Source organism: Rhea americana, unplaced genomic scaffold (assembly GCF_003343005.1).
Source record: "Rhea americana isolate MKP2758 unplaced genomic scaffold, rheAme1 scaffold_11, whole genome shotgun sequence".
Taxonomy (NCBI): domain Eukaryota; kingdom Metazoa; phylum Chordata; class Aves; order Rheiformes; family Rheidae; genus Rhea; species Rhea americana.
Genome location: NW_028185150.1, coordinates 6,718,351 through 6,731,241, shown reverse-complemented (window position 1 = coordinate 6,731,241; position 12,891 = coordinate 6,718,351). Strand labels below are relative to the sequence as shown.

Genomic DNA, 12,891 nt, shown 5'->3' with positions numbered 1-12,891 from the left:
TGGTTAAATGGTAATGACAACATACAGTGTTTTTACATTAAAATGTAATGTTAAGATGGAAGTTTGAGTGCAACATGCTTAAATAGCACAGTAACAATTTCAAAAGATGAATAGACAATGTTTGTAAGCAGGATAAGTAGATACAAATTTTGACTGTGAATATTATGTAAGTACACTTTTTTTTTTAAGGGAAATGGGAACGAATATGACACTTTGGAAGAGGGATGCTCAGCCCAGATGCATAATGCAGTCTTGGATCAAACAAAGCTTGATTTACAGTTGCTTAATTATCTTGATCAAAATTGGAAAAGTGAGTACCATATAAAAAGTAATCTGCCAGATATCAGCTTCACAACATTTTATTGCATCACTGAGTTGGATAAGACTGAATTGGATATTGCTGTCCACGTGACCTACACAACTGGGCAGATGGTCATAGCAATTCACAGTCCCTATTGGATGGTGAATAAAACTGGTCGAATGTTGCAATACAAAGCTGATGGTATCCACCGCAAGCACCCTCCGGATTACAAAAAGCCGCTGCTTTTTTCTTTCCAGCCCAAAAACTTCCTCCAAAACAACAAGGTATTATAGTTAATAAAATCTGATAATTGTGTATCATGCTTTCTTATGCTGCTGAATAAAAGGGTTTTTACACTCTTAAAGCTATCTAGAATAATACTATTATGCTCAGTGAAGGGCATGAAAACTGGTGTATCTGTGTCTAAAGACAGAATATGACAGCATGTTGTCAGATATATTTGAAATGCAAAATCTACATTATCCACTGTATTGTTAAGAAAGATGTTCGTCTTTGAGAGAAATGGAATAGAGGAAATTCTTTCTTTAAAAATAGTGAATTTTATTTTAAGTTGCTTCAGTGAATGTCCCTATTCTGAATATGACTCTCTCTAAACATGTAAAGCTGTGGTTCTCAAAGTGGACACTTGCTGAGGTTGTTGTAAGTTTTGGTCTGAAGTGGTAGTAAGCTAAGGTTAAGTTGCAGTTTATCTTTTGAGATTGCTATGTCATATTTTTAATGCTGAATATTACTGATTGCTGGAGTATTATGTTGTGTAAATGTAATATTTAGGAACATTTTACAATAGTGATGAGAGTGTTGAAATTAACAAAATGACTAAACTATGTTGATGTGACTCTGTGCTCTTTGAGATTTAAATTGTGATAAGGTTTGGCCTGGATCCCAATGTGTTTGYTTTCTCTGGATTATCTTAGACTTAAAATGATTGTTCCATATAGCCTTAATTAGTTAGGAGTGACAGAAAATACCTTTCTGTGAGTCAAAACTGGCAGTAGTCGTATCTTGACTTTTTAATGGAAACATCAGTATTTCAGGTATGTTTTTATATAGATTTATGTGTGTAAATACTATATATGTGATTTTAAATGTTGTTAGTGTCTGTAACTTGAAAATTAACTCAAGATGCTGCTTTGTAGGTGCAGCTTATGGTAACTGACAGCGAACTATCTGATCCATTTTCACTTGACACTGTTGGAAGTCATGGTTCTGTGAAATGCAGGAGTCATAAAAAGGAATATCAAGTGAGTTAAACTTGTCTTTTAAATGATAGGAAATATAAATAAGAACAGAACAGCATAATTGTAACTGTCTTTCAATTCATAGGTTGGAGTCACCATAAACAACAGCAGTTTTAATATTACCAGAATTGTCACTTTCACTCCATTTTATATGATCTCAAATAGAAGCAAATACACTTTGGAAGTGTCTGAAGAAGGCAAGGAAAAGTGGATTCCTATTGTTTTGCAACAGGTAAGCTTAAAAGGGAAGCTATTCCTAGTTGTTTCTTTAAGAGGAGAAAAAGAGATTTAAGCACTTGTAAAAATTATGAGCCAGGCACGGTGTCTGGTGACAATGTCTGAACATAATTGTGTTTTTTCAACAGACTATCTTTGTTCTGCTGTCTTTTCTTAATGTTGTTTTAGGACAAATTGTAAGCCCGTCTTACATTAATAATTGTTAATGTTTCCTGTTACCTGCATCACATATTCTAGTGTGAGGGGAAAGACTTGTACTGTTACTGTAATATCTCTTTTTGTAGTGGTACTGATAGTTCTGCTCAATTTTTCCAGAGGTATATGATAGTGTGATTTGGCTGACCTGGCAGATAGATGTCATACAAATTTCCTCACAGGAAGAGGATCCCTCAGGTAGCTTCAGATAGCTGCAGACTGTTCTTCTAGGGACTAGTGCCTCTGCTGGTTTTTTTGGGGGAAAAGGGGGTGTTTGATTTGGGATGCTTTTTTACCACATGCATAATTTTCAGGTGGCCCTCAGGCCAAGTGGTACAGAAGTGGCTTCTGCTCGTGTTGCCTAGGGCTAGTGTGCTGCTGAGCAGACTATTTGCACTTGTCTTACAAGGTTGCAGCATAACTCTGTCCTGATACAATTAGTTTTTGTAGGTGTTTTGAGTTCTTTGTGTGCGGGTATGTGAGTGTTTTAAGTTCAGCATATCTGAACCGTCATGTTGTGGCCTACCTTCAGAGCAGACAGCAGAAGCAAACTCTGTTTAGGGTAGTGTTCGAGCTCTGCAAAAACTAAAACTCATCCACACCACCTTTGGGAAAGAGTTTATAGAGTGAACTGCCTCTGTTCCTTATGTGACTTGAAGAGAACAGGTCCAAAATAGCACTTGAATTTGTTCTAACAGAACGGTTGTTGAAGACCTTGTGCTGCATTCCGTAATCTATTTATTTAGGACTATAAGTATATCTAATAGTTACCAAAAATAATGCTTGCAGACTAAAATAATCCTAAAGTATGTATATGTATATTAAATGATATATAAAAATATCTTTCAGTTACCTTTTTGGTACACTAAATACATGCTCCTTAAATATGCATTTTATCTGTACTGATTATGGAAGAGAAATTATGACCAGATACATAATGATTAAATCAGAATCCTTCAAATAAATTATTATGATTTATTGGTGCTGTGGGCTATTTGCTTCACTAACTTTTCCCTGGTAACAGGCAGAATTGACTCCTCCATTCCTTCCAAAAGAAATGTAAGAAGTTTTTAGGGTAGTGATAATCTGGCTGGATCAAAATTAACTCCTTATTTACCTAATGAAAGTTCGTATAGATCATTATCTGCCTCTGATTATTTTAAAATTCCTGACTGATGTTAGTTGTAATAAAAACAGATGCTTGTACCATTATGACCTGTATTAAATTCTTTATATTAATGATGTTTAACAGGAAAAAAGAAATACAAAGGTTTATTTGCCTTTCACTGTTTGCTTTTTTGTCCAAAACCTGGTCTGAAATGTCAAATGATTTCTATTATTTCAATTTATGAAATTCATGCTACTTTGGGTTTTCACTGTCATTGTTGCATAGAGGTTTTTTGTGGAGTGTACATAATGATGTTAAGATTGTCTAAATGTTTAAGTTGGTATAGGCTTCCATAATAATTGTTACTCTTTTTTAAAAATATTTCTTTGATTTTATTCAAGAACAGACTGTATGCTGTAAGCTTGCACATTTATCTCATTTTCTAATGTTACGTTTCTTTAACTGTTTGAATCTACATAGCTTTGTTGATTCCGTAAAGGCATGGTTCCTTATCTGGTTCGTTAATAAGGCTCTTAAATGACAGTGACTCACGTAGTGTCATAGGCCATTTCACATCTGACCTCTTACACTGGGATGATACAGTCAGATTTTCACTATTCCTTAGTGTTTTTTGCTTTATACTTGATGTGGGCATTGTCTAATACAAGAGTTCTTAGAATAAATTGTATTATTATGCAGGAACATTTAAAAATCTTTGCCAAAACTATTCAAAGGCAATAGCTTTGAAAGTTCAAATACATTGTTACAGTATGTAGCAGTTTTCCTGTATTGACTCTTGTTGATATGCTTACAGGGTTTTGTGATTATCCCGAAAGCATCATTTGTTTCTCTGATGTTTCATAATTGTATTAATTTATCTCAGTCTCTGTTCATTTATTAAGTATCAAAGGACAATTTTGTAGATTTTAGGATCACTCCTAACATCATCTGAAAAATTAAATATGACAGTTTACTGAATATAGTAATAGTAACTAAATTGACAGGTTAACAGGGAGGTCTGTATTACCTCTTAAAATTCTTTCAGACCTAATGCCCCAAATTACTTACCTTACCACAATGTTTTTTTTCCCCCTTTTGACAACCAATTTCTGAAATTCTGTTTTGTGACAGTTAACTCTCCCAGTGTTGTTCATCTGTTTGGATTAGTCAGTCCATTTTTGTTTTTAATCTCGTCTATATCTGAGTAGAGTCCAGACTCTTAGTCTAGTGCCGCGTGTCTAGGAGAGATTTCTAGGAGCAAGTCTGATGCTATTCTTGAGATACGGGACTGTACTATCTAGCTAGATTAGACTTTTGAATTAGTGCCTCACTTTTTTTGAATACTTCTTACTGTACTCTTTAATGTTAGATTGATCTTAAAAAAAATCACTAAGTTAGTTTATCATTGTTGAGTTAATCATAATTAATTGTTGTTAATCCTTATTTCAGCCTGATTCATTGGCCTTTCTTCCCGCTTCTTAATTTAAGTTTTGTTATGTTATGTTAAGCTGAGTCCTTCCTTCCACTTTCCTCTTATATGACTCTTCTTTCTTAAAGACAATCTATTTTATCAGCAAAAAAAGGAACCCTTATGTAGAACCCTCTGTTGTTGGGCATATTCCCTGTTTGGGAATGCAGTTTTCTGTCATAAACACTACTTTCTCTTTTTAGAAAAATCCAGTTTTCTTCCGAGTTTACAACTGACAGTTGATGGATGTTATTCAGTATGAAATGGCTTGTCAGGGGTAGTGCTTTGAATTAGGTGTAATACAAGACAGTTGACCAGCACACATGCTTAAAAAAAGAAAAAGAATCTTGACCAAGACTATATAAAATTCCCTGCTAAACATAAATTAAAGGTATTAGTATGAATACAGCTTTACACATAAATACAACATCTCGTGGAGCACTTTGTAAGCATATTGCAAAAGATTTGGAAACATCATTTTGTGACACATTCTGTGACTAAAGACGATTGCAAAAATTTGTCTGTTTTCTGTAGTTGTTTCTGTTACTTTTGCTTTTAAACTTTAATTCATTGTTGACTGGCTCCCTCTTCCCTCTGAGCTCTCTCGGTTTCAGTGTTGAGACTAACCTGCTGTATTTTGTGCTGGTTTACAAAACGGTTTAAGTTTCCTTTGTGTGTAGGATACATAATGATTTAGGTAACACCTTCAATCTTGCTGTTTAACTATATTTTTTTCCCTTGTCTTCCTGCTTCCTGTGGTGTGAGAAACAATGGGAGAGGGAACTTAGTGGCATGGTAAGTTGGTGAACTAGTCTTTCACCATTGAAGATTTAATTCTAGGTTTAGACATAACTGAATATAAAAATCTCATATTTTAATCTGTGTTGGAGAGATGCTTCGAAAATTTTCAGTGTTACAGATGAGTAGTTTGAAATACAAGAAGAATGATTTATCTAAACAGTCTTTGGCTCTTGCTGACCTTCTCATTGTAAATGTAAAACCACCACAGTCTTTAAAAGAATGCAGTGTGCATTTGTGAACACAGTTGAGAGTTACTGCTTATTCCTACGGTAGGACTTTAGTTATGGTTAAAATTTCTGTTCTCATTCCTTCCTCACCCCGCTCATGTATTTAGTATGTAAACTCTTTGAAAAGAGATTTTCTGTGGAATTTCATCATCTTTAACTCAAAATGGCTATGATTCAGTTGTGGATGTGAATAGCAGAATGTCCTCTATGCCTAAGTCCTCAGTCTTTTTTTAAAAACAAACAAAAAGCAGCTAGTGTGCTGGTGTCCTACTTTACTTACTCCAATTACTTAACATTGTATTAATACTAATATGCTCTTTTGTCATTGAAGATAAGATTCTTTTGTAATTTTTTTCTTTTTGGCAAGAGCTCTCTTAATGAAAAAATGAAGCATTGTCCACCGAATTTTCTCATTGACAAGCTGGGCCATTTTGGTTTTGCGGTTCTGCTCAACTTTATACAGTGAATTTTACATACAGTCTTACCTCTTTCACTCTTAGCTCTCTATCTCCTCTGTTTCTTCACTGAATTGTCTGAATTCTTCTGACTTTCTGTTTATTCTGTTCAGCTAAGTAATTATTTTTAGGTGTTCTAACAGCGTGTCTGATGCAGTTTGGTTCAATTTTGGTTAAATTTAAATAAATGAACTTTAGTGAGTGCCATTTAACATCTAGCTTGTTTTCACTTAATTTAGATTATCTAATTTTTTTTCTAGTGTATTCCTTTTTGGCCTGAAAGTGATAGCAACAAACTACTTGTTAGAGTTGAAAATTCTGACCTTCCCCCAAAGAAGATCGATTTTGATAAGCAAGAAAACTGTCTCTTACTGCATCTGGACAACAAGGTAAATGGTTGCTTTCAGAAATTAGGTAAAACAGCATAAATATGTATTTCATTGCACTCACCACACCTGTCTCCCTTTCCATACAATCAAGTATTGCAAAGTTGTGAGGAAAATATTTTGTATATATAAAAATATAATATATAAAAGATAAACGTATATGTGCACACATACATTATATATATGTGTATGTGAGTGTATATATATAATATTTTAAATATATGTGCACACATGCATTTGCATATATATATATGTATACATATAGACATATATAGTATTTTCATTTGATCTGCCTTCCCCTGTCTCCCTCACAGCATAACTTAATTTACACTTGTGTGTGATGTACACAAGTATATGTAGGCATTTCATTTTAAGTGCTCCTCTGAGGGGTAAACCCAATCTGAAACACACTGTTTTGTTAATGTTCTGTATCTAAGGCTGAAAGTAGTTACATCAGTTTTAAGGTAACACTAAGTTACTCCAAAAAGTAACCTTGACACTAAATTGCTTCAGTGTGGTACTCAGTCTTACCTAGGAGGTAGTTTTTTAAATGTGTGATATTTCAATGATAGAATGTTTTGAAGGATGTTGTTGAAGGCTATGAATGATCCAAGGAAGATTCCTCTACTAACAAATTGGAGAGTACAGAACTCCTTTGTAATTTTTAACCAATAAGTACAATGTCTGTTTGCTGAAATAACAGTATGATTGGAAAATACTTTTGAAGTACTGATTTTGATTTGATTGATTTTAATGTTTTTAACTTATGAGTATAAAAGTTTCCAAAAATACCATGAATACGTAAAATAACTATTTTAGAAATTAATACCACTGTTATTTACTTCGTAATTTTTACATCTAACAGCTTGGAGGAATTATAGTGGATGTTAACCTGACTGAGCATTCTACAGTGATTACCTTTTCTAATTACCATGATGGTGCAGCTCCATTTCTGTTAATTAACCATACTAAAGAAGAAATCATTGAGTATGGACAGAGGTATGTATGTAGAGTTTTAATGTGGATGTCTGTGTGAAGACGTGTGAACTGTACTTTTATGTATTGTGTGATATTAAGTGTAATTTGAGTATAGCTTAAGTGGTGGTAAAGTTTAGGCTTGACTGCTATTACGCAAGTAGCTGTTTTAACCTTTCCTTGCAAGTTTATGGATAAAGTATGTGCATTTGAAAAATGCCTAAATTACATACTGATTTAACAAAACAGATGCATCAATATTTCTTGCTTTGTTTAACTATGTGCAAAATATGAGAGCACCATGAAGGGAGCTATCAGAATGTTACTATGTAGAATACTCTCATCTCCTTACATGGGAACTTGATTTTTTTAATCTGTTAGTCATTTGTGAAAAGCAGATCTATGAGTTCCGTGTCCAAAATTCTCTTTCCTTTTCAGCTGTCTAAGCAGAAAAAAATGGGGGTGGGGGAAGCCTGTGCCTTAGTAATTGATGTCTGAATTTGTCAGCACACCTAAAAGTCTCTTATCTTGTGAATTGAATAGGATAGATTATTAACAAAGTAGTGGTAGGTAGTGCCAGGGACCTGGCACTACAAATGAAGAAGCTTTTTTATGTACAACATACTAATGGTCTCATTTTATGTGGAGTTTGTGTCCTTGCCCTTTACTCTCTCTCATAACATCCTTGAGTTACTTTGGAAATACACATGTGCTGTTTTGTGCAGAATAAGTAACAGAAAAGTTCTAAACATATTTATTATTCTATCAAATCTAGTTTAGATTTAGTTGGAGCAATGGATTCAAAAGTTATGAGAGAGATTGAAGGAATGGACAGAAAGACAGAAGTTTTATTAAACCAAACCACAACTTTTAAACAAATGTGAATTGTCTGCAACCAGTAAAAGTTGGGTTATGTGCCTGATGCATATGAGGCAAGGGTTTGAAGAAAGAAGGATAAGTTACTAAAACTCAAATTCTTTTGTTCATACTAATCTACACAAAGCCACCTTTGAGGCATGTTGGAAAGACTGGAGTCAAACCTCTTACCAGTGTAACTTTGGCTGCAGCATAGCTGGATCAATGCTATGCTGTACCACCTGACTGCAGCAAGCCTGAACCTGGTCTCACTCTATAATGTCTTTATAATGCTTTGCTGCAGTGTGCAGATATACTTACTCTAGTGTTGTGCAGCATGCCACGCTGAGTAGTGGAAGTGTATCTACAACATCCTTAGCCTATGTCTTTGCAAGAGCTATGCAGAGTCTTCACTTTTTCCTTTCAGACAGTCAGAGCCGTGTCATTTAGAAACTGGTGCTTGAAAAGCTGAAGAACTTTTACCTATTAGTCCTGCAGCTGTATGCACCTCTTAAAGAATGTATTCAACTTCTTGCTTTGTTATTTGAAAAGAATAGCAATTTTCATTTTTTTTAGCTGTTTTTGAGCATCCTCAGTGCAAATTTTTGTATGTATGGATCAGCTTTTGTAATTAACTATGCACAGCATTGGCTACCTTCAGAGAGTTTTAAAAGATAGTCTTGCCAGTACTTTTTACCTGTATCAAGATGGATCAAGTGTTTAAAATCTGTCTGAAGATATCCACTGTATCCAGATGGTAATTTGTTTTCCCCTCAGCAAATTACATAGAAGAAACCTTCCCTAAACAGTGGATTGTGACCGCATTTTTTCCTCCTCTGTGTTAGATATCAAAACCTGAATTTCCTTTTCAGTTTATAAGCTCCACTTCCTATTTTTTTCACTGTTTTAAATTTCTCTATTTATTACAAGCAAGGAAGAAAATGAATATTTAAAAATTTACTGATATGCTGTATTTCTAAAAGTATAACTATATAATATTATTTTCATTACTGTGCTGAAATTTATTTTGTGCATGTTAAATACACAGTGTTTAAGTTTTAATTTTCATTAAAATTTATTTTTAAAAATTTATTGTGTAGGGGTTCTTGATTCTTCAGTGGCAATGTTAGACTCTGCAAAGTCATTGATACGAAAATAAAATGTCAATGAATGTTTTATATTACTTTGTTGTTGTTTTAGTTCCCTCTGTGAGTTGGAAGACTGTCTTCAGCCGAATAAGGCTGTGTTGTACACTTGGGCTGACCCAACAGGATCTAGAAAATTGAAATGGAAGTGTGGAAAGAGAACTGAGGAAATTACTCCAAAGGAAGTATGTTTATTATGTAGGGCTGCTTTTAATGCTGTTTTTTTTTCTCTCTTYGTATGCATCCAATGGAGGTTATTCCTCCCCTCCTCTCTCCCTTCCCCGCCACATACTTTGTTAACGATGTAAGTTTTTCCTGCCACAGGCAGTACAGTACAGATTAGTTTGAAGGTCTGTAAAGATGACTGTTAAATAGATAAGTTTTCGAAAGCCAGGAATATTAGTTTGCCTAGTGACATTTATGCAGCATTTACTTTCTTTTTACTAGCTGTGCATGGAATTGGTATGGAAAGAAGGCTACACTTTTTTTGTGGTCTTTGATATATGAGATTAGATGAATAGCTAGAATTACATGTTTTGTGAGTGTTGGCAGTACAGGAAAGCTTTCACCTTCAGAGCTTGGTCTTATTTTGGACTTACTTAAATTCCATGGTAATTGTTGAGGTGAAAGCAAAACCCTGATTCACTTGAATCCAACCTGTTAGTTTGCTTTCTGAGATCCATCTTCTGCTACAATTTTGTCTACTCCTTGGAAATTATTTGATAGAAACTGAGGTGCTGTAGAGTAAGTAGGTACAGAATATGCTGAGTGGTGCAGCCTTGTCTTAGTGATCTTAAGGTCCTTGTGGCTAATGTGCTTCTACCATGACTGCTATTTAAAGAAATTCCTTAGTTCTCCTTTACTTTAAAAGGAAAATCCATAGCTGCTTTGTTTGGTTTAGTCATGTTCTTTGTAAGTTTTTGCTTCATTACCTGAAGCCAATGTAAATCAAAGGTCCTAGAAACTTCAGCCTTTTTTCTCTGTACTTTCAATGAAATACTTTCTTATGATAAAGAGCCAAGTTAAATTACTGAGTTGTTTGTGATGTGATGAGCTTGCAAAAAAGTACAGTGTCACTTAAGAGAGAAGAGATGGGATAGCAGTCTCCTCTTCTAAGTCTCCCCGTCATTTCCTTATGTCCAGCTACATGGTTTTTTTCTACCCATGTGTGCTGCTCATAGTGCTTTCAGAACCTTCTCTTAGCTAATGCATCTCACAAAAATGGCAGAAAACAATATAATGAAAAAAGAGGTTTTTTTTTTTAATTATTTGGGGGTTTTCAGTTGGGTGGTTGTTTTGTGTTGATTTGTTTACTTTTCTCCTGAACTGATTCAGTGTAGGACTTGGTGAACATTACAGGCTTCTGGGAGCAGCCAATGTGGAGAATATCCCTTTCTGTGTTAATGAACTGTTAGCTTGCACCTGACATTTTAGCCTTTAGTGAAACATTAAGTTAGTTGCACATGAAAAAACCCTCATAGGCTAAACACTGTAGACTGCGGCAGTTGTTAAAAGGCATTTTGTATTAAAGCTGAATGTAAAATACCAAAAGTTTTGTTTACTTTCAAAAATAAATAATTATATTAAAATTGTATACTTGCATGGAGTTATTGCTGTAAAGGCCTGTAAAATGGGAATGTCCAGGCAAAAGTTGGGATTTTTCTAAAAATATTGTGTTAGGTAAAATATAGATATATTTTTCAAATCTTGATTTTATGATGTTAATAGAATTTTGAAGGAGTTGTTGGAGTTTTTTGCCCTTAACTTACAGTGGGAAAAAAGTATCTTGGTTTTCATCTGTAACTGAGGTCAGTATATGTTCTATGTACATGAAATTCCATATGTAACAAATGCTATCACCAGTCTCATAGGTGAGGGTCTAACACAGAGCAATAACAACTTACTGGAGCTCATGCCAATAAACATTATCAAAACTTATGCCTGTAGCTGTTATGAAAATTTTAATTTTGAAGTGTTATAATTTTCGTATGCCTTTCCATTGTCTTGTGTTTGTGTTCACATGCTAAGACTTTTCCGTTTGTTTGCTTGATTAGAGTGATTGGATGTGTAAAAACTTTTTTCTCCTGTTTGTAGGACAGAATGGAAATACTCAACTTGGATACTAGGAAGATGGTCTATTTAGTGTCATTTTTTGAAGGTTTACAGCGTATTGTCCTAATCACTGAAGACCAGAATGTATTTAAACTGACATATGAAAGTGTGAAAGCAGAACTAGCAGAACAAGAAATTGTTCTGTCTTTACAAGATGTTGGAATTTCGTTGGTTAATAATTACACAAAGCAGGAGGTGTCCTACATTGGAATTACAAGGTAAGCTGTCTACTGTGCAGCAGACTGAAATTTTGTTTATCATCTGGCATTTCCACTAACCGAATTCCCTTTTCAGGAGAAGGGGAGGAGGGAAAGAAATCTGGTCAAGGGTATTTAGAATTAAATCATTATATAGTTTCCCATTGTATTAGAAATGCATGCATTCTATATTTGAATKGATATATTCTTGCAGTGTATTAAGCATAATTATGTACAGCAAACTTTCCCAGTCCAGTGAAGGATACCGTTTCCTGTCTGTAGTTTGGAGTGATCGTGGAGTCATCAGTAAGGTCTGCTGGGTGGTTTGTATCAGCAGATTTTGGTCTTCAGTCAAAACTTAGATGCAGTAACAGCTTGTAGTTCTTTTTATTTTTGTTTGGGAAATTATGGAAACACCAAAAATCTAATAATTTGTTTCTATTACATCACATTAGAGGGGAGCAGAAAATAAGATATGCAACCTGTAAGAGGTGTGAGCCATGATGTAGTTATACAGGGGCTTTTTTGAATGCCAAAAGGACATTTTTATCTCATGGCTGTAATAGACGTTCTTAGCCGTGAGGTTGCTGGGAACCAGATTTTTCCTGGTGAATAATTTTTCATACCAGACTGCTAAACAAGCAAAAGCTCTAGCTCCAAGTTACTTGCCTCTGTCATTCACAAGAAAATCCCAGTCCCTCAGTTGCCCTCACTTGAGACAGGTAACTATCCAAAAAGTGGAAACACTTCACAGTCCCCTCATGTTCAAAAAACAAAACAAAACAAAAAAACCCTTCCTAATCTTAATAGTGAGAGTGAATTGCCCAGTTTTAAAGGAATGGTCACTGATTTCACTAAGTCAGTGCTTTCTGCACGTGGTCATTTGTTGTCAGGAGACTCTAGCAGCACTGACTACTTGATATGGTTTTGTTCTTAATCCGTGAGTGGATGTGAATGTCTTGAAAGCTCTTTTGGGAGTACTTGGTTAAGTGAAAAAAGACTGTTGTTCTGATGTTCTCATTTATAAATGTATTGATACAAGAAGACAGTTGGTATCCAAGTTGATACAAAAGGAGTTTTTACCACACTTGGCCTGGGATTACAGCCATGCACTCCATTTTGTTGTTTTTCCCTTTAGTTCCCGTTTCTTTTGTTGTTCTGCCATTGATG

At 34.7% G+C, this 12,891-nt stretch overlaps 1 protein-coding gene across 2 annotated transcripts in view; it reads left to right on the top strand.

Annotated features, from left to right (window-relative positions):
- VPS13A (vacuolar protein sorting 13 homolog A) overlaps positions 1-12,891 on the top strand; it is a 116,968-nt gene that overhangs the window by 73,428 nt on the left and 30,649 nt on the right. For both annotated transcript variants that reach the window (XM_085313554.1, XM_085313562.1), the window contains 7 exons: positions 190-585; positions 1,459-1,563; positions 1,646-1,792; positions 6,312-6,440; positions 7,303-7,436; positions 9,468-9,597; positions 11,507-11,742. In XM_085313554.1, the coding sequence (XP_085169680.1) occupies positions 190-585; positions 1,459-1,563; positions 1,646-1,792; positions 6,312-6,440; positions 7,303-7,436; positions 9,468-9,597; positions 11,507-11,742 (1,277 nt within the window). The remainder of the gene's footprint in view (positions 1-189; positions 586-1,458; positions 1,564-1,645; positions 1,793-6,311; positions 6,441-7,302; positions 7,437-9,467; positions 9,598-11,506; positions 11,743-12,891) is intronic.